Here is a 20,569-nt window from a genome sequence, read left to right on the forward strand (position 1 = left end):
AGCAATAACTTCCTCTTAGAATGTGTGTCTGGGCAAGCCTAAGAGTACAATTTGCTGATTAGTCATTCTCAGCATTTTTATTTAGTAATTATATCCAGCATTTATATCCAGAGATTATCTGAATTTGCTATTCAGATCCTAGTAAGGAAATATCAAATTATAAACCCATTTTTTAAAGAGCAAATTGCTTGTAGCTCCTCCGCATCATCTTTTTGATTTTTGCTAGGATCATTTGATTTGGGAGGGAAAAACTGCTGTTTTTATACAACGCAGTGGTATGTTTTCTCATGTAAATATTTCAGAGGTAGGTATATAGTACTAAATCTCAGTATTTACCATTGGCTGCTTCCTTCTCTGCAGAAAACAGCATACGAGAGGTCTGGTTTAATAAGAGAAGACTTACAAGTCCAAAACATTGCACTTTGCTGCCTAGGATGGGGTTATGTTTATACTCAGAGCTGCAGCCAAGGTCTGAAACACCGGTAGCGCATGGCAGCATCTATCCAGCCCAAAATGTTGTGCTAACTCAAGCATGCCTGATGATGTAAAAAATAAAACCTGAAAGCGTGAGACAGTCACCAGGTGGTTTCATGATCTATCCTTATTTGCAACATTGATTCATCCAGCAGATGCAAGTTCATCCCTATATTTTCCTTTGGTCCAGGACTTAACACAGTGAAGATCTAGACTGCAGCACTGCTTTGTATCCTCAGCTGCTGTCCTCAACAGATTCCACTGCACACGCCATTGATGGGCAACTTTGGGTCCATTGCCTCAAGACAATTTTCTTTTTCTGTATCTTGCACCAGGTGTTGGACAAAAAAAGAATACTAAAAATAATCAGGATGCTTTTTCTCATGGTTAAGCAACAGGATGCCTTTTAAGTTCGAGTGCTTACTCTGATACTGTTAATAACACGCTTTAAGACCAACAGCTGTGCTCCATCCCTTAAACAGTACTTAGCATGTAATGGACCAATACAGCTGGAGAACAGAAAGTCCATTTGGGCTTCTTTTTGAAAGGTCTTACACTCCTCTCACATATAAGTATCATTATGGTCAAGCGGATTTTCCTGTTCCTAGTGACATGCTGTGACCCACTGCTGGAGGAGTTCTGCTGGACAAGCTCTCCCTTGGAAGGACACTGCACCTGCAATGCTGAAACGCCAAAAGCTGAAGATAAAGCATCAGCTGGGCTTAAGAAAAATCTCCAGGTTAAGTGATATGGAGGTCACACCTCACAGTAATTCTTTTCCTGGAAGAAGCTGTGTGAATGTTCCAACTCTAAATTAGTTAAATAATCGCTGCCTCCCATTTCTGTCTGCATTCCTTAATGAAATATTCATTTAGGGATGATATCGATGGGTTGCTGGATACAACAAATGGAAAATCACCACTGAGATTGATGCAGCTGATTCCAACTGACTCAATAAGTAGCATTTTTCATTTAAAGTAAAAGAAAAAAGGAATTTTGACATTGTTTATCATCCTTTAAATCCTTTATCCCCCAAGAAGCAGAATTTATGGCTACAGGAAGACATGTACTCTAAGCCATTAATGTTCTTGCCCTTGTCTATTTAAAACTAAAGCAAATTTCTGTCTTACCTCCTTTAAGAGGAAACTGACATTTTTGACTTAGGTTATTTATCAAGGATAATTTTTCCCTGTAACTGGATTTGGAACAGAAACATGAGACAAGAAGGTCCACCTTCAGTTCCCAATGCCTTTGCAAGTCAAAGGTGCCAATGAATCCCCATCCTGCTGCCAGTGAATACCCATGCCTAGGCAACCTGAGAGTGTTGCTTTGATGGAAACTAATGCAGACTTGTACCAAGAACAATGATCTGAATCTCAGTGAACCATCTTTGCAACTGCTGTTGGCCAAAAATCCCTCTACAAAGCAGAAGCTTGAGGAGAATATAGTGAAAGGAGATCTCAGGATTGTCTCAAAGATAAGCCCACTTTCCTCCCTTCTGATAAACAGGAACACTCCTGACATGGCTGAGAAGGAAGACAGCTCAAGAACAATAATAGCGAAAGGAGCTGTCAGAATTATCTCAAAGACAAGCCCACCTTCCTCCCCTCTGATAAACAGGAACACTCATGATGTGGCAGAGGAGGAAGACAAGCACAGGAAGCAGGAGGAGGATCCTCTGCTCCTGTGGGCCTTTGTGCCTTTGAGGTACCAAACCAATCACATGCAGCGCAGCCTCAGAAGAATCTGCAACCTCAGCACTTCATGTTCTTTCAGCACCACCAAGAAGGATGTACTCACTGGCACCACTCAGAAGTGTCCCTTTAGTGGTGGTTGCCACAGACTCCCCCACTTGGCTATGAACTGCAAGTTAGTCAGTTAAGATGTGAAACTGGAATAAAGTGGTTAACTCACTCAAAATTCTTCCTTGTTCCAGTAAGAAAAACACTTCTGCATTTTGTTGTCTCTGCCTTTCCTTTCCTCCCTGGTGTGCAGAAGCGCACGTGTTCACAGCGTGTCAGAAACAGGGGGGAGGCAGATGCAACAGCTTGGGTTTGGGCAAAGCAATGCTGCAACTTCAATGAAACAGAGAAGAGAAAGCCAGGCTGGGTTCTTTAGCCAGATTGCAGAGCAACTCCCATCACATGGATCGAGCACATGGTAAGACGAGCTGCCCCATCCATGCTCAACCAAGCCCTCACTGCCTGTCTACACACAGTCATTACAGCTTGCTGCAAGTTTTTATTTCCTTTATCGCTTATTAGCTCCCCTCCTCTCCAGCCTTCCTCCAGCCAGTCATTCCCAGATGCAGAAATCCGGCCAGCACTGCAAACCAGAGGAGCCTTTGAGGGCCCCTATATCTATATACAGATACAGATTTTATATCTATCTATACACATTGGGGGGGGGAAGACATATGCACTCCCACCCACTTTCTGGTATTGCCAGAGGATCAGACAAACCCTGACCATCCTTTGGACAATCACTGAAGAAATACACAGAAGAAGAGAGACCAAAAACCATTGTGGAACAAATAACCCAGGAAAAGCAAAGCCTTGCAAAGCTACTTCTCTTCAGTCCCAGTGCTTCCATGAGGTCCTCACACAAAACACTTAAAACATGTGGAAGTGCTGAGCTGTTACCCTGCTCACCTCCTCCTCATTTCCTATCTCCACATCCCAAAAAGAACAGGAAAAATCTAACCGTATGGGTGCTATACACCCCTTTTGGCCAGTGGGCAGGGGGACATCAGAGCCTCATGCTCAACTAAGCCATAAATCGCCAAGGCCACCTCTGTGCTACTCTGGATGCAGCCAGGAGCATTGCTTTGTGTCTGCGGCAGAGCACCAGATGCTTTATAAGGAAGCTGGATGGGCAGCTAATCAACATCAACACTTTTTTTTCCCCTAAATCCTTCAGATCTGGGCCTGCACTCCTTGTGCGTGTCACCAGCCTCAGTGTATCAAAGTCTCCTTGGTTTTTTTAATTAGGTTTTTAGGTTGTATCAGCAACAGAGCCAGCTCCAAGGCAGCCCTGTTAGCTCACTGAGCTGGTGGTGCCTGTCCTGCTGCGGTGAGCATCCCACAGGTGCATGAAGGTGGGATGGCAACCATCCAAGCAGCCTCAGGTACCATGGCTGGTGCTGCTGTAGGCGGGAGCTCCAGCTAACGCTCTGCCACGGAAAGCGGCAGAAATGGGGCCGTGTGGGTTCAGCGTCAGGGCAGCAATAAATTACAGAACCCATGAGTGCAAATGCCTGTGTGGAGGCTCAGACAAAGGAGAACAGTGTCTCGCTGGGGGGAGTGGGCTGTTACTGTGTGATGAGAACATAAACACTGGGAAAGAGTCAAAATATTTTAAAACGTTAAGGAAGAGGGAGGGGTTTCCCTCCTCTTTTGTTTTTCCCATGGAGTTCAGAGAATGGGAAAAGCTTGGTCCTTACCTTAAAGTGATTGTGCCTGGCAGATAAACAGCAAGAGCAAGGAGCACATCAGATTATTCACAGTGTTCTTACAGCCAAAGTGCTAATTTTTGTAAGTGCTCTTGAAAGACCCCTGTGAGCGGCTTCAATCCTGATCCAGCCCCACTGAATCAAAAACCAAAAGGAAACTATCTGTATGCTTCAAGTCTGGTTTCAGAAAGCATATGAACACAACTCCAACTTGTGTTTAAGTCCCACTAAAATCTCTAGGACTTCAGCCCGCATTTAATTATTGTCCACAGATGAGACAGACCAGACCCTGCAAGACTTCACCCCAACATACACCAGGGGCAGCGATGATAGGCACAAACACATCCTGGAAAACCTGCAGACTTGGTTTGCTGCTAGAAGGATCTCTACAGCCCCACTCAAGAAATTAACTGGGAAGTTCTCAGTCATTCCTTGCATACCTGCAGAAACAAGAAATGCATGTGCTGATTTTTTGCATGAAAAGAGAGTATTTGCCTCTTGGAGACCCAGGCAAATGCTGTGTATGGCTTTGCAAAAGTACTGGCTGGGACAGAAAGACCAGCGCTGGTCCCACATGCAGGGAAGGGACAAGGGAAGCTGTTCTGTTCAAGAGCGAGCCCCAGGTGCGGCAATGTTTGTTATTTAACAGCTGCAACTGCTAAGTCCAGCTGCACATCCCGGGCCATGTTAGAGAATCACCATCCTAAAAGGTACCACCTTGCTTTCTAACAAAGCACAGAAGACTGTTTCCACTTCCCAGACCCAGGAGGGGAGAGTAAACATGTTCCTTTGGAGGAAGCAGAGCAACACTGCAGCAGAATAAGGGTGTATATGGATGACTTATGTTCCCTGCCCATAAAAAGCTAAATCCTTACATTTATTCTCTGAGTACAAGCAGTGCAACACAGAGAGGCTAATGTCTTCCCACTCACATGGAGCCAAAAGCCACAGGCTTTTGAAATCACCCAGAAACATGAGAAACCACTTGATAACTAAGAGATCACCATATCATTGCAGTCAGTGTAAATCCAAGCAACCTCTTCATTCAAGGGACATGGGGAATCAGGCCCTCTGCCAGGAATATGGGCAACTAATTGCACCAGGTTCAAAATTTCCCCTGAGTTGGGAAGTCATAATTTAATCCATTTTACGCTTTTACCTGTGAACAAATCTCTGTAATTAAAACACTCATTCTTGTTGCAAAACTTCTTGCATGTTACAGTGACTTTACTGTCACCGACCCACCCTGTCATCCTGTCTGGCTTACAGGGCTGGCGCCGCAAAGCTGCTGGAAGGATGGCTCAGCTGCTCCAGGGAATGGGAACAGCAGAAGATGGCATGGCACAAAAACTCCTCTGGCCTCTTTCACAGTGAGGCCCAGAACAAAACCCCAAACCCCGGGTTCAACAAGGCAACGTGCTGGGTCCTGCACTTTGGTCAAGTGAGGTCAACAACCACATGAAGCGCTATAGGCTTGGGGAACAGTGGCTGGAAAGAACCCCAGAGGAAAAAAGACCTGGGGGTGCTGGTTGAGAGCTGAACATGAGCGAGCAGTGTGCCCATGTGGACAAGAAGGCAAATGGCATCCTGCCCTGTATCAAAAATAGTGTGGCCTCTGGAACAAGGGAAGTGATTGCCTCTTTGTACATGGCATTGGTGAGGCCACACCTTGAGTCCTGTACCCAGTTCTGGGCCCCTCACTACAAGAAAGACTTTGGAGCGAATCCAGAGAAGGGAAATGAAGCTGGTGAAGGGTCTGGAGAGTAAGTCCAGTGAGGACCAGCTGAGGGAGCTGGGGTTGTTTAGCCTGCAGAAAAGGAGACTCAGAGGCGACTTTATCACTCTCTACAACTACCTGAAAGGAGGCTGTAGCCAGGTGGGGATCATCAGTCTCTTCTCTCAGGCAACTAGTGACAGGACAAGAGGACATAGTCTCAAGCTGTTCCAGGGAAGGTTCAGGCTAGACGTGAGGAAGAATTTCTTCATTGAAAGGGTGGTCAGGCATTTGAACAGGCTGCCCAGGAAGGTGGTGGAATCACTGTCGCTGAAGGTGTTCAAGAAATGACTGGACGTGGCACTTAGAGCCTCTAGTTGATTGGTCAAAGGTTGGACTCAATGATCTTGGAGGCCTTTTCCAACCTTAATGATTCTGTGATTCTATTTTTGTGTTGGTTAGTAAGGGTACCAAGTCTTCTATATGGCAGTTGCAAGTACATCTTTGCTCCAGCCTCTGCAGACATGTTTGTAAAGCAGCAGTTAATGGGTGAGGTGAAAAGCGAAGCTGGGGAGGAGGAAGCAGCAGCCCTCCCCACCAGCTGTGCCAGATGTGGCATGTCTCTCCTATGTCCCTCCTAGGTCCTAGCTGCTTTCAGCCACACTGTGAACGACTGAGAGACCTCACTTAGACAGCGGTTTGTGGGAAAGGAACTGCCGTAAAAATAACTTTGGAAAACAAGACTCAGCTCTTCAGCTTCAGGAACCAGGACTTCCTAATGTGGCTGAAAACCATCTGAAAACCTCATAATTTCTGTGGTTACCACAGCTGTTCCATCAAAGACACTTGCATAGAGGTCATTCTCTCTGCCCTCCTATGTACATTGATCTCTCATTTGCTTTGATTGCACCACCACTGTCCTTCTTCAGGCAGGTTTGCAACACTTTCCTGCCTAGACCACATCTACTGAGAGGAGGAACAATTGCAATGCAGCCTTTTAGGATAAAGCATGATAAACCTCACTTTCATGACTGCTGCATGTCTGGCATACATTATTTCAAGAATAAAGGCTATGGTGACATCGAGTCTATCGGAACGCAGATAACTTGAAATTAAAACATTTGGCATCTGTATGAAGGAATATGTTCAGAAGCTACAGAAGGTCGCAAAAGCAGAAATGAATGGGAAATTAAAAGACTCACATTTTGTTTACAGTGCCAGGTCTGAGAATATCAAATATTTACAAATAACTCTTCCTTTTTCCCCATCCAGCTTCTCCATAAGTACTGTAAACAGAGCTCTGAAAGAGCCACACAGGCAGAAAGGGCATCTCATTTTCATCATGTTCAAGCAATGTTTCTATCTATTTTCTCTTGATAATGACCATCAAAATTATTTTTCAACTGAATACTGGGATTTTCTGTTTCAGATGATTTTCTGTAAGAGGGGTCTGCTTTATGAAGAAACTGTAGATTTTCTTTTTTCCTCTCTTTTTTTTTTTTTTATCAAAAGGAGTAAACCACTGAAGCATATGCCATGGATTGTAGGGGAGACCTCCCATCCCCCAGCTTGCAGGGGGAAGGGAGGGCTCTTCTTTCAGTGCTGCCTGTGTTTGTCACCTTGCCCATGGGGAAGAAGAGGATGGGATCTACCACCAGCAGCTCCCAGCTGGCACTTCCAAACTGAACAGGCTAATTCTCTGTCTGGCTTTTCACTGGAAAGTCAATGTATTTTGCATGGAAAAAATTCAAGTTTTTGTTTTAGGCATGAATGGGGGCAGTAACTCCCTGGTGCTCTCAGGGCCAGTGATTCAGGCACATGTAATGGGCATATTCATCCATATTTAGTTTTACATCCCCCAATTCTGTTCCTTTCTTGATAGCTGTCTACATCCCATCAGGCTTACAAGACATCCACCAGCTTGGTCAAGTTTGAATTTTTCCCCCAGATTACCACAATTAACTATTTCTGAGAATACTGACATGCAGTAGGCAGCAGAGGACACCTGCTTTAATTTTGTTCTTTATTTTGAGAAAGTCAGACAGATAAACAGCTCTATAATGAGACTTCAGGAGTTTTCCCCAGCTTCATTCAATTTTCTGTACCACTGCACTACCTGTCTTTCTGTCCTGGAGGGACAGTCACATCTGCATATCCCTCTGTCACCTGCATTCCTCTCTCTAGTGAGACGGGTTACTTTTCAATCGAAACTAAATTTCCATCTGTTTTGCAAGTGACACTTCTAATTAAGTCTTCCCTCATTTATATTCCCTGCTTCTCTTTACATTTTAGGAAGCAGAGAAACCCAAGACGGTCTCTAACAGTATTTTATTTTTTCTGTTGTCAGAATCACTGCTGGATTTTTTTAGCCAGAAAGTAAACCTTTTACAAAAGCCCTTCATTTTGCCTAGTGGAAGCTGCTTTGCTGTTTTGCTTACAAAAACCCAACCAATTACTAAAGCTAACCATAACCATGGGTGCATTTGTGGGCAGGGCGCTCAGAGCAAAAAAACCGATAAAAATAATTCGAAGTAAAACCAGATGTAGTGATTAAGAGACATACAAGTAAAAGTAATTCCCTTTTAAATATTTTGAGCAAAATATTTTTTGAATGGCACATCCCTGTATTAACCCAGTATACAGCTTTTTTTTCCAGACTTTTTATGCCCTACTCTCCCTATTTGGATTAAAGTATAACTAAATAGTCTATTTGGATAACACAATTTCACAAGACCAACCAGGCAGTTTCTGGTGCCATTTCTCCTTTACTGGCACAGCTTTTGTATCAATCTATCATTTACCTTCTGCAGAAGAAGGAGGAAAGTGTGCTCAAGGCCTCCCTTCTATGTTGGTCATGAAAACAAAATTATTTCCATATTAAATTATTAGTTTGAATGTAATAAATTTTGATGGTTTTGCCTGAAATAATGAGAAAAAAACCCACAGAGGCTTTTTCACGGATGTCTCAGCTCTGATTGAACCTGCTTCAGCCAGTTAAGCATATAGATAAAAGATGTTGTTGTGCCATCAGCACTCACCCTAATGTTTCCAAAGCAGTTGGACAAATTCACAGAGGAAAAATTCACTGAGAACATTAAAGGCAGAGGCACTAGCAGGTGCCACTAGCAGGCACCTGAGCCACAAGCTGTTGTCATCTGAAAAAGCACTGCTTTGTGCTTGCTGGGTTTTCATGCTGCTACCTTGGCCAACAGCAGGCTGGCCAACAACCTACCTTGGCCAACAACTTTAGTCTGATCCAGCACAGCCACCTAAACATTTCGAAGGATTTTCAATGCCTGTGGCCACTGGTCAGCTCTGGACAAACTTTCTAGAGAACCAGGACCTTATCCCTCACTTTAACCTTGATTTCTGCTTTCAGAAGAACTGGATTTTAATTTATGCACAGCACAGTGAACCATTATGGGACAGGGCTCCTTGTCCTCAGGAAAATCAATCACAACAGTCCTAGTATGGATTGAGTCTCCAGGATATTGAAGGAGTTGTGCTCCTCCATCACAGAAGGAAGGCTCACAGCCAGCCTTCTGATACACTGGTCTTTGATCACAATATCTGTAATCCTAAAAAGATGAGCTGGCAGCATCAATCCCTAATCCACTGGGATGATGTTTCCCATCACTCACAACCTCACTGGGCCTGGGACATTGCAGGTTATGGCACGGGACTGGGACTGGAGAGGAGCAAAATGGAGACAGGGACTGACACACTGCATGGAACATCAGTCAAAGCCCCAAGGACTTATCTGAGTTACTGTCAGATAATTTAGGTTCTTGCCTAAAACATCAGTGTTCTGCTTTAAAAAAGAAAGATGTCATGATTTTTTTGCACTCCCAAGTCTCTTTAAATTTATATTTTTTGAATTCAGGGATGTAAAAAGGGGAATTCATGAAGACCTAATAGCAACAAATCCCTCTGAATGGGAAGAGGAATAAATATGCAAAAAGCAAATTATATCAGATTAGGAAATGGTTAAAAAAAGTATAAAATTCTTTAGGCTACTAAATACTAAGGTTAATTTCTGCTTTCCCCAGCAGCCAAATACTCTGGCCCCAGGGGCATCCCAGCCCCAGATTATGGTTACTCACTGTGATGCACTTTAGCAACTCTGCATGCCTCGACTCAACTTCCCCAGCACCCTGCATCTCCCACACCATCCATCTACCACAGCACCAGCAAGCTCTGGGTTAACAATTCAAACCCCAACTTTCTTCCAAATTCAATCTCCTCCAACCTTCTCTTTCTGGTCCAGCATGATAGCGACCCAAAACACCATTTTTCACTCTATTGTTTTTCCTGTACCACTGCTGCCAGTTAATAAACACATCTCACCGGTGTTTCTCCTGGCCATTGCCAGAGACAACCTGAACAACCACAACCTGCCATCGCCTTTGAATAGAGGCTCCCAACTGACATTTACAGGAATTAGAACCAGCTGGAAATGACTTTTCTGAAGTCAAGCATCTCATTTAAAACAAAACAAAACAAACATCCCCCGCAAAAAAAACCAAACCAAACCAAACCAAAACAAAAGCTATTTAAAATGAGACTTGCATTTTGTTTTGCCTTCAGGACAAAAAGCTTGCCCTGTGTGAGGGTTTCCATGGCTTCTCCCTTCAGATGATCCCATTGAAGAGGCAGCTCATGAAAGCAGTCCTATTCTTGTAAAGGACAGATAAGACAGAGCCTGGATCTGATAGACCTCGGCATGGATGGCTTAATTACTACCAGATGTCCCTTTTATGGGAGAAATAGTTGCTGCAAAAAAAATCTCCGACAAGATGCTGGTGGTATTTCCTAGCAGCCAACACTTACCTCCGTGCTGTGTGTGTATCTCCAGCAGGCAGCTGGGATCAATCCGCAGAAGGCCAGAGCAAAACAGAAAAATCCCTGAGGATAAGGAGGAAAAATACCATCAGCTACAGTATGGGGAGAAAAATATCCATTAGCAAACACCATAAGGACATATTTAATATGCTTGTTTGAGCAAGTTTCATTAAAGTTTAAACATCACCTTCTTTTAATATCCCTCATAATGCTGGTTACTTAAAAGAAATTAGATGGACAGTAATGTGATTCTCCATCAGAAGTCCTCTAATTACACCGTGGCAACTTGAAGAGGTTGACCAAAAATGCAGGCAGCTTCCTGTGGAGCAGTTAATCTATTCTGCCCAAGTTCCCCTTGGGATATAGGGGGGATAAAAACATCGTATTTTCAGTATGCTCCTGTTCTGCAGGAGGACTGTGCCCCAGAATAGCATCTCCTTACTTGTGGAATTCAACCCCCTGCATTTAAAACTTGGCTATTGGCTTCAAAGAGGGGAAATCCCACACAAATAGTCCATAAAGAAGTGAGTAACCAGCATAGAGAGTAACCTGCTCTGGAAGAGGAGCTGGACTTTACTCAGTGAGCAAGGTGGCAGCTGCATGGTCAAGCCTCCTTCTTTAAATCAGCACCACCCTAGTTAGACAACAGGATGACAGAAATATAATCAAGGCCAGCAACTGACCCTGACGTGTCTAAACAAAAATGGCAACAATGCAGGAGGTGACTTGACTTTTGTCTTCTTCCCTAGGCTTGCAGAGCTGGAAGTTACATGCTTTGTCTCTTTATTTGAAAAAAATATGGACTAAAAAGAATCCAAACCCTGATGTAAACAGCACTTGCCTGCTGTGACAGCTGGACCAAAGGATCTTGTTCACATAAAAAAAAATAAAAAAGGGAAGGAAAAAAGTGCCTGTGAAGCATTTGAAGGCTAAATGGGCTCATCAAATATGAATCCACAGCTTAGTCTTGGAACGACAAAAGATAGTGAATAAGTACCAGTGGAAAATTAATTCCCTTACAAGTTTTTCTGTGAAATTGTGCCTCTTCCAACACAACAGTATGTAGGAGGGGAAAATTACCCAGCTCACTGCACCTTATTTTGATTTATAATTTTTTTCTATGACTGTTTTTATTGTATGATATAGCTGAATTAACTTGAAAACGATTACATCTTACATGAAGTTTTACCAAATTTAAGCTTAAGGAGAGGAAGAAAAGCATTGCTTCTACCAATTCTGCTTCACTAATAAAAATTTGCTCAGGAAAAAAATATCCAAACTCATGCATATGCAGCAAGAAAAGAAAATGTGTTACTTCAAATCCTGGACATGAAAGTGAACATGCCAATAAACTGCCTTTTGCTGGTTCTTGTCCATCTGCTGTGTTCCTCTGCCCTGTCCAGTGGTTTTGCTCCTGGAACAAGACTGCCATTGTCATTTCACCACTTTTTGGGGGCCACTTTGTTTCAGGCTCTACATCAGGCACTGGTAAAAACTGTGTTACAGCTCTTACGAAAAATCTTAAATTATGTATGTCCAGTCACTCCTTTCTTTTATTATTTTGGCAGTTGCCTGGACATATAGCTGATGAGATCACTCGTTGCCTTGCTAGGAGCTGAAACGAGATTACAGAAGACCCTAAAGGAAACAGGAGGAAAAGTTTGATCAAATGCTGACATGACAAGGGGCATACAAGTAGTGAGGATGCGGAAGAGCTCACAGAGCAAGATGCCACAGACTAAAACCCAGCTGGAGTGGGGGGTTCAACCCCTGCAAGTACAGCACAAACTGGAGGGAGGAGGTGAGGTTACACAGGCATTTCAGGTTGCTCCTCACTAGGACCAGACCCTGCGTTTTGCACTTCCTTCAACAACTCCCCCACCAAACAGCGTAACAAAGTCATCGTTTTAACCAAAATGAAGTTCAAAACCAAGAAAATAATTTTAAAAAATTAAGTCAGATTAAAAAAATCAACATTGATAGCAATGTAAGCGCTCTTCTGCACATTGTTCCATTGAGGTTATAATTGAGAGGACCCACCATGTACCCAGTGAGTGAAAACAACAGCGTGCCAGTGACACCACCCAGATTTCTTCTCCCCGTGCTCTCCCTTCCTCCCCCCCAGCTCCAGCACTTACGACATATCTCTGGGGCCAGAACCTCCATCAGATTAAAATCCTCCTTCTCATCCTCCCTTCCTCAGCTCCACCCCACACTTCAGTCCTTCACGTTCAGCATCAGCTCTCCCTTTATTTCTGTCTAGTTTCTCTGGGAATACCAAGACGCGGCCCCTTGGGAAGCTCCCCCTCCATCCAGCCGGTGCACAGCAATTACATGGCTCCAAGAACATCTTATAAATGAATTATAGCCTGCTTTTTCCCTTCCCAGCCAAAAGGCTTTTGGAAGAACAACCTTCTAATTACATTAGAAGACATTTGGAGGAACAAAGAAAAAGGCAACGTGCAGTTTGCATACTAAATGTGGAAGGGTCGAAGCTGGTTCACCGTCTCCCAGACCCTTGGAGCTCCTTGGAGACAGCCACAGGCTGCTGCCTGCTCCCTTTGCGGGAGGTAGTCACATCAGCCCCGTGGAGGGCTGTCACCAGCCAGACATCCATTACTCTTTTATGAATGACCTTGTTTCCATCCTTGCTGCAAGGAACAATTTATCTTTGACAGACTTGGCAGAATCCACTGAAACAGCATCCTGTCTGTTGGCTGGTGTTTCTTTTAATTCACCTTTCTGGTGCTTCCCCTTTGGCTAAGGGGGTCTGCTTTGGATGAGGGAGGGATCCTTTAGCTCAGACTGGGTTTGGTACCTCTGCCAAACTCCCACACTCTAAGGGAAGGAGCTGACCTCTGCCCTGCTCATCTCTAGCTGCTTTTTGGCACTGCTGTGGTCATTGCAAGGGCCAGCTCCCTGCCAGACTGCACAGGCCAGGGGCAGGAAAAGGGGAGCTAATTTCAGATTGCATCCATCAGGTTTTGTCCCTCCCTCCCTGACCCAGTTCATCTAAAAGCACACAGTGGTTTTGCCTTTCGACATAGCAAACAGGAGTCAGTGATCTCAGCCCGAAAGAGGAATCTGTCCTCAGCACCAGCTGAGCATGCAGATGTCTCATTCAGGAGTGTTGCACCACGAGGGAGAACACAGGAGGCAGATGAACTGCGAAAGGAAGATGCTGAAGTGCACTGCAGTGATATTAAGGACCCTCTACACTCTTGCCTACAATGATACACCTGGGTACAGTAAAGCAAACAGCCTGTGCTGTGTGCTGACCCCACTGGCACATCACTTGAAAAACTGGGTTATACCGGGCATTCACTGAGGCTTTTTACCACAGAAATTTTCTGGAACAGCTGCTCCATCCTGAATACAAATTTTCCTCTAAACAAGTAGGGTTTTAGGCTGTAAAGCTCAGATGTAAGAATTTCAGCTGGGATGTTATGGTTTGCATGTTGCTCCCTGCTTCTTTTTCCTTTTCCTTTCTCTGCCTGACCAGGTTACATGAGTCCTTAAACCTCACCAATGCCAGAGTCTTTCCTTTGTACAAGCAGTATGAGGAAAAATTCCTTCCTTTTCCTCCTCTTCAATAGCGACATGGCCTCCAGGGGCTGTGAGAGCTGCAGGATATTTACATTCAGGACTGACTGCATGATGGACCACCAGAAAGCAAGGTTTGCCTGAGCTGGAGGACAGTCAGTAAACCTGTCGCCATTCTCCCTGTTTAAGAGGATAATATTTCTGGATTTTAGAACATAATTTTTTACCCTTTAGTTCTCAGCTACTTTCTCGAAACCAGCTTCCTTGCAAGCATCAGTGGATGCCCAATAGCATCTGTCTGGTCTGGTGGTGCTGCTAACGCAGCTACAAGACAATCTCCTGAGATATGTGTGCATAAACCAGTTTGACCCGTCCTAGTTTCTAACCACTGCGCACCACTGTGTACTGATATTAGAACACCACCAGTAATGTCTGCAAAGACCTGAGACCACTCCTCTATAAACACACAAACCTCCAGATAGCCAGGCAGCACGAGCATTTATAATTCAAATGGACAAAAAAAAAAAGTGCTCCTTTAAGCCCATCTGCATCCTGGTTAGCTTTTCCCCTGGGTGGCTGGTTTACCAAGTGGCATTGTGGTGGATTAGCCACATTGATGCAGATATCCCCTGAGTGTGGCTTGGTTTCATGTACAGCCACAGATGTCAGGCCAATAGTCTGGTGTCTTCCCTCTTTGATTAGAGCAAATTAAATGGTCTTCTAAATAGGACACACTCTTTGCAGGGAGGAAAAGTCCTTTAAAATCAATAGTGGGGGAAGGTGAAAGATCACCTCTATTGCAGAAAGAGGAAAAAAGCAACAAGTAGCGGGGCTGCAAGCCACAGCCCAGCAGTCCTGCCTGCCATTACATCTCACGGCAGCCGTCAGATTGGCTCTCCCTGCCTTTGCCTCTCGAAGGCAGATCAGATGTGCCTTGGGAGGGGGCAGGAACTGGGGGGTAAACAAGCAGCAGGCTGGCCCTTGGTGTAAGATACAGTCAGAAGCGGGGGGGGGGCGGGGGGGCGCAGGCGATTCACAGGAACAGGCAAAGTTCCCGTGTGTGATTTGAGATGCTGATGAGCCGCTTGAACGAACTGTAGCAGAGAACACGCTCGCTGGTGGCCAGCTCTTGGGTATTTCCCACGGTTCCCGTTAATTTCTGAGGGCCGGGGATGTGCCAGTACCCCGCAGGGGTTACGGGGACTGCTCCCGTTCCCGGAGCGTTCCCCAGCATCCCCCGGTGCCGGTGGGAAGCGGGCGGCTGGCGGGCCCGCGGCCCCCTCCAGCGGCGGAGCGCGGCGGTGGAGCGGCCCCTCGCTCGCGTATCGCCCTTCACCTCCTGCCCGGAGGCTGGACACTGGCCCCCAGCGCTGCCGGAGGCGGCGGAAACGGAGCTTAAAGGCAGCCAAGAGGTTCCCTGGTGAGAGCAGCGTGGGATGGTACCTCGTCGCCACAGCTGCGGGGAAGGCACTCTTTAAATATCGCTTCAGTAAATGGCTATAATTTTAACAGCCTGTTCTACACAGTGGCACGGCCCGAACTATACCAGAGAAAAAGTCAACAAATAAACATTATGGAGAAGTTTGACTGTATTTTCAGGCAGCCATGACAATCTCCATTAATCTGTACATACCCACCTGTTGGTTTAGATGTGGTAATTGCAGGCACACATTAAATGCACTTTGGCAAAAGAGAGGGGGGTTACACATAATCTGCTAGAGATATTAATGGGAACTGTGTCACTCAGGCCCCTGTGAGCATCTCTAACAGAGAAAGGAAGATTGCATTTTGAGGAGGTGAAAACATTAACTTCAGTAGCTGCTTTGCACTGGATTTTAAGGTGTCAGCTTCTCATTTCTGCCATCAGTATAATTTCCCCCATTTACATAGATTAGATAAATCTCTTTAAAGTTAGTTTATGTATGACAGCAATGCAATTATTTCATATTAAGCACAACTTCATGCTCAACAGCCCAACTGTTAACTCCTGCCCTTCACTTAGCACAGGAAAATATGCAGTGAGCAGTGCTTTTCCACTCACTCCTCCAGCTCTGAGGCTGGAAGCTTCCCTGTGCAGACTAAGCCCCATGTGCAGGCCATGTTTTTAAATGGAGTTGAACTCACAATCCAGCTTACTACCATTGACGTGGTCTAGGCCCACACACGCACTTCGCTGTGGATGATGGAGAGGAGAAAGGGGGAATTTCAGCTCTTGTGCTACCTCTCCACCCTCTCCTTATAGGTGGAAACTGAGGGTCCAGCCCAAATCCCCCATGCCTGCTGCCATGCTTTGTATGCCTCACACCAGCACCACTGTGGTGGATGCTTGCAGTGTGAGAGGAAGAAGGGAGGCTAATTTTGCTGTCACAAATCAGAGGAACAATGTGGGACTCAAAATTGCTTTGCTAAAGTTTCCTCACATAAACCATGGGTTGACTCGGTGAGAAAAGAAATACACTGGAACTGTCATCACGATAGTGGCTTTGGCAAATAAGCACCTTCCCTCTGAAAGCTGCATACATAAGACTTTGGCAAGAGAAACAAGGTGCAGAAGGATGCAGTCCTCAGCCTGAAGAGCTCTGCAAGGTCATGCTTTTACAAAAATGTCCCTTTGCAACACAGGGTGGAACAACAGAGCCTCCTTCCCCAGTCGTGCATGCTCTCAGGCATAAGGCAAACCAGCCCCCAGCACCACAATTTTATGGCACCAGCCCAAGGTGACAAAGGTCCCCTCCCATCCAGTCCCTCTGGATACGCACCATGGCGGTGAGGCACTGCGATTCCCGCACCGTGGCGGCAGAGCTCAGCAGGGCTGCCAGGATCAGGGTCATGCTGAGGCAGATCCCAAAGTAGAAAGCTGGAAGGAAGTCAGACATGGGAGCTGCGGTCAGATGCTAAGTGTTAGCAGAGGCCTAGTCTGATGCTTTCACCCAGAGAGGGGCCAAAAAGTGTATTTTGGGGAGGGGGCCCAAAATGCCCAGGTTGCAGAACTGAAATTCATTCAATACCCCTCAGCTGTGTATGCTTGGCTTGTCTGGCAGGGCTGTAAACCTCTAAGCGGTTCCCACAGCTCCAGCAGACTGAAGCACCCTAAAAGGGTGTTGGTCCACCCAACAGACCACAAGCTGCCAATTATTTCAGCACTCTGATAAGGATCCCCCCTAATGAGGAGTACAGCAGCTGTCCCATGGCCCCTATCGGGACTCTAGGCACTGCTAATCTGGTGCAACACTTGCCCTCTGGTTTCCTCCTGGCTAAGGCAGGATCACAGCCGGTACCCCAGGGCAGGGCTCAAGGATCACAGCGCTGCAAAGGGCTTTGCTGCCCTAGCCATGCAGAGGTAATGCTTGCAAGCAAGGCAAGTGGAAGCATTGCTGGAGAGCGGTGGCTGGGATGGGAGAGCCTGCAAGGCTGCAGTCAGTGCCAATATGTAACCCCTATGTGTGTAGGAACAGGGGAGGACTGTACCTTAGCTTTGTACTAATATAGTTTTTACACCTGCTTTGTTAAACTGAAATGGAGAACCAGGATCTAGAGAGGGTATGAGCATGTTTAAGCCCAGGATACAGCTTGGAAGAAGCCACAGATGCAAGTGCAGCACAGGTGAGCAGGGTATTTTAGTATGTGGGCTATCTTTGCTCTACCCTTGTACCTGAGACTCAGTTTATATTTCTCCATTGTGAAAGGGAAAACACCCCAGGTGTTTCCACACATTTCTCCTCCCATCCTCAATTTTCTACGCTCTGCTTAAATTTCTCAAACTGTCTCTCTCTCCATGCTCTCAGGGCACTGCCAGCCCTGCATCTTTAGGTTGTCTGTGGCAGAGGAGCTCCCCCTGTGCTGAAAGCTCAGGTGGAGCATGGGGAGGTGGTGAATAGAGGCAGAGGCGCAAATGGAGAAGCACCTGAGCACCCTGTGCTCCCACAGCACCCTTTGGTGCCTGGCATGCGGGTCTGACACAGGGGGGAAAAGTGCCTGTGGGACTGTGTTACTCCTAATGCATTCTCCAAAAACCAGCCCCTTCCTCCTCTTGAGACACCTCTGCATTTCCTTCAATTTATTTAGAGAATTTTGCAGCTCCTGGTATCACAAAAAGTCTCACTGGGATGTGACCACAACGTACCTCTGTAGTGGATGACCCTGTAGGAGTTGCCATCCAGGGAGATATCGCTGATGAGGGTGAAATGGAGCCCATAGTGGGTAACTGTGCTCTGTGTGGCAATGGATAGCCCCAGCAGCTGGAAAAGAAGGGGTTTAGGAAGGGATTTACAAGGCAGCAGCTCTTGTTGGGTGCACACAAAGCTTTGAGGTGTACCTGGATGCTCCCGAGCCCCATGCAAATGCAGACAGCCTGATCATCCAGAGACCACCACATGTACCCAAAGGTGCACGTAAAAGGACAAACCCCAGACACTTAAAAATATTACAGCTCTTTTTCTCTCTTGCATAATGAGTACATGTGATATTCTGCAGCCATTTGTCTCTTTGCCATTGTCTGTGAATTAAATTCCCACTACATGAAGAAACCCCAGAGGATCAATGCTCTTGCAGCACACCTGTGCAGTCCCACCCCACTCAGCAGACTACACACGTGCAGTTGTGAGGGCTCCCACCTTCAAGAGTGGTTTTGGGCAGGGATGATGTTCTTTGCTTTGCTCTTTGCAATGCTAGTCCCATTGCCTGCTAATGGCTCTATTTCCTATTGTAGAGTCCAAAGAGATGAGTCCTGTGCTGTTCTAAGTTATCTGGGCTGGCTTCTTTCTCTGCAACATGTTGCTGGCCTATCTGCTTCTGTCCCATTCCTGGAAACACAGGTATGCCTATGGGGCAACTACGAGCACATCACCCTCCATGTTGCCCACAGTCCAGGTGATGGAGAGGGAACATTTCTGATGGCACCTGGCTCTAGGGCAGGGCTCCTCACAGCATGACTGGTGGCAGAGGCACAGTTAAAACCAGCTCCAAATTTAGTGTACTGAACCTGTAAAATACAAAATGTAAGCCCACTCCTAGCTCCTAAGATAAGACTTCATCTTTTTGTACCTTTACAATAAAAGGCAGCAATACCTGTGCCAAATGTGACAGTGTGATGTCACCATAATCCCCTCTGTGTGACATTTTATAATAGCTTTTGAGGTAGACTTACAGTTTTGGAGACTAAATACATCCAAATTGTAGCATTCTGTCCGACCTAATTTGCAGTACCTTCTGACCCTTCATACTGTACATTACTGCATATCTTGACCTGCACCTAGCAAAAGTGCAACACCAGTTAGCTCAGATTTCTGAGAAACTGCAGTCTAAGTCTTAAAGGCTCCTCTAAACTTAATGCTTGCTACCAATAGTCCTTTGATTTCTTCCAAATGACTTATTTTCTTATTTGGGAGACAGAACAACCTTACAGCCACTGCAGCCAACAGTCTTAGAATGCTGAAATTTGGACAAACTATGAATTTCACATGTGGGCCAAAATAACATACTACCTTTTAATTACACTCTCTCCAAGCGACCAACCCTCTTTGAACTAAATACAGATTATTAGTAGTAGCAGTAGTAATAGTAGTAGTAGTAGTATTAAGCTGGTAAGTTTTGATGAAGTGAAAAGACAACAAGAACATACAAGTCAAAAACATCCAGGAGAAATGTTCTCCAGTTTCCACCATTTCCCATCAGCTCTAACTGCACATGTCAAGAAACTCCCGTTGAATTTGCTTCAAAAGCTGATCAAAAGAATCCCTAGAATTGCTTTTGCTTTGCGGTGCCGATCCACAGGTCTCTCACACACACTTCCATCAAAGCTTTGCAGTTTCCTCACTGACTCCTCCTGTAGCCAACCACCCTCTCAGCAACAAGTGGGACTGCAGCAGGTCCATCTGCCCTCTTTTGCTCCGAGGAGACAGGAGCAAAATCTTTTTGCTGAAAACCACCCATTCTGCCAGCAGGGACCTTTCCTTTCTCTTTCGAGGCAGCTGCTGAGTTGTGAAAGAGCTGCAGTGGTGTGACAGCCCTGAGAAACCAGAAGTCTATCAGTGGAGGGGGGGGCAATGCTGGTGGCCAGCGATAACCACCCAGGGCGCAATGATAACTCAGGCAGTTGGCTTTGCTTGCCCTCTGCCCGCGAAAAACAGAACGTGGGAAAACCTGACCCTCTCTGAGCAGGGATGGGAAAGGCAATGGTTCATCTTGGTTCTGCAGAGATCCCCCCAAACCTGCCTGCTCACCATGACACAGAGGCTGGTCACCAGCAGCTGGCACTTGGTGGTCCTCATCCCGCACCTCAGTCCCATGGCAGCTTGTTCCCAGAGAGAGCTGCAGTTGGTCCCTCCAGCCCTTGATAAAGCCTGGGTTTCCACCAAGGGGAGGCATGACCACAGCTGGGCCTCTCAGGAAGCGCAGTCCCCACCACGTGCTGATGCACCTCCTCCTGCCTGATTAGTAAATCCTGTTTAGGGCAGTCACCTTCTGCACAGGCTCACTCGGCTGCTGTCAGCCCCCACACACTCTTTCTCCCCAGCTGGGAAAGAAGGAGAGGCATACAGAAAAAC

The 20,569-nt window shown here is 45.9% G+C and overlaps 1 protein-coding gene across 1 annotated transcript in view; it reads right to left on the bottom strand.

Annotated features, from left to right (window-relative positions):
• TSPAN32 (tetraspanin 32) overlaps window positions 1-20,311 on the bottom strand; it is a 30,664-nt gene extending 10,353 nt beyond the window's left edge. The window contains exons 1-4 of the mRNA XM_032691091.1: window positions 20,246-20,311; window positions 18,148-18,262; window positions 16,784-16,881; window positions 10,470-10,544 (exon numbers count right to left, since the gene is read on the bottom strand). Of these exons, the coding sequence (XP_032546982.1) occupies window positions 10,470-10,544; window positions 16,784-16,881; window positions 18,148-18,262; window positions 20,246-20,311 (354 nt within the window). The remainder of the gene's footprint in view (window positions 1-10,469; window positions 10,545-16,783; window positions 16,882-18,147; window positions 18,263-20,245) is intronic.
• Between the last annotated feature and the right edge of the window lie 258 nt (window positions 20,312-20,569).

This window comes from Chiroxiphia lanceolata, chromosome 6 (genome assembly GCF_009829145.1).
Source record: "Chiroxiphia lanceolata isolate bChiLan1 chromosome 6, bChiLan1.pri, whole genome shotgun sequence".
Lineage (NCBI taxonomy): Eukaryota > Metazoa > Chordata > Aves > Passeriformes > Pipridae > Chiroxiphia > Chiroxiphia lanceolata.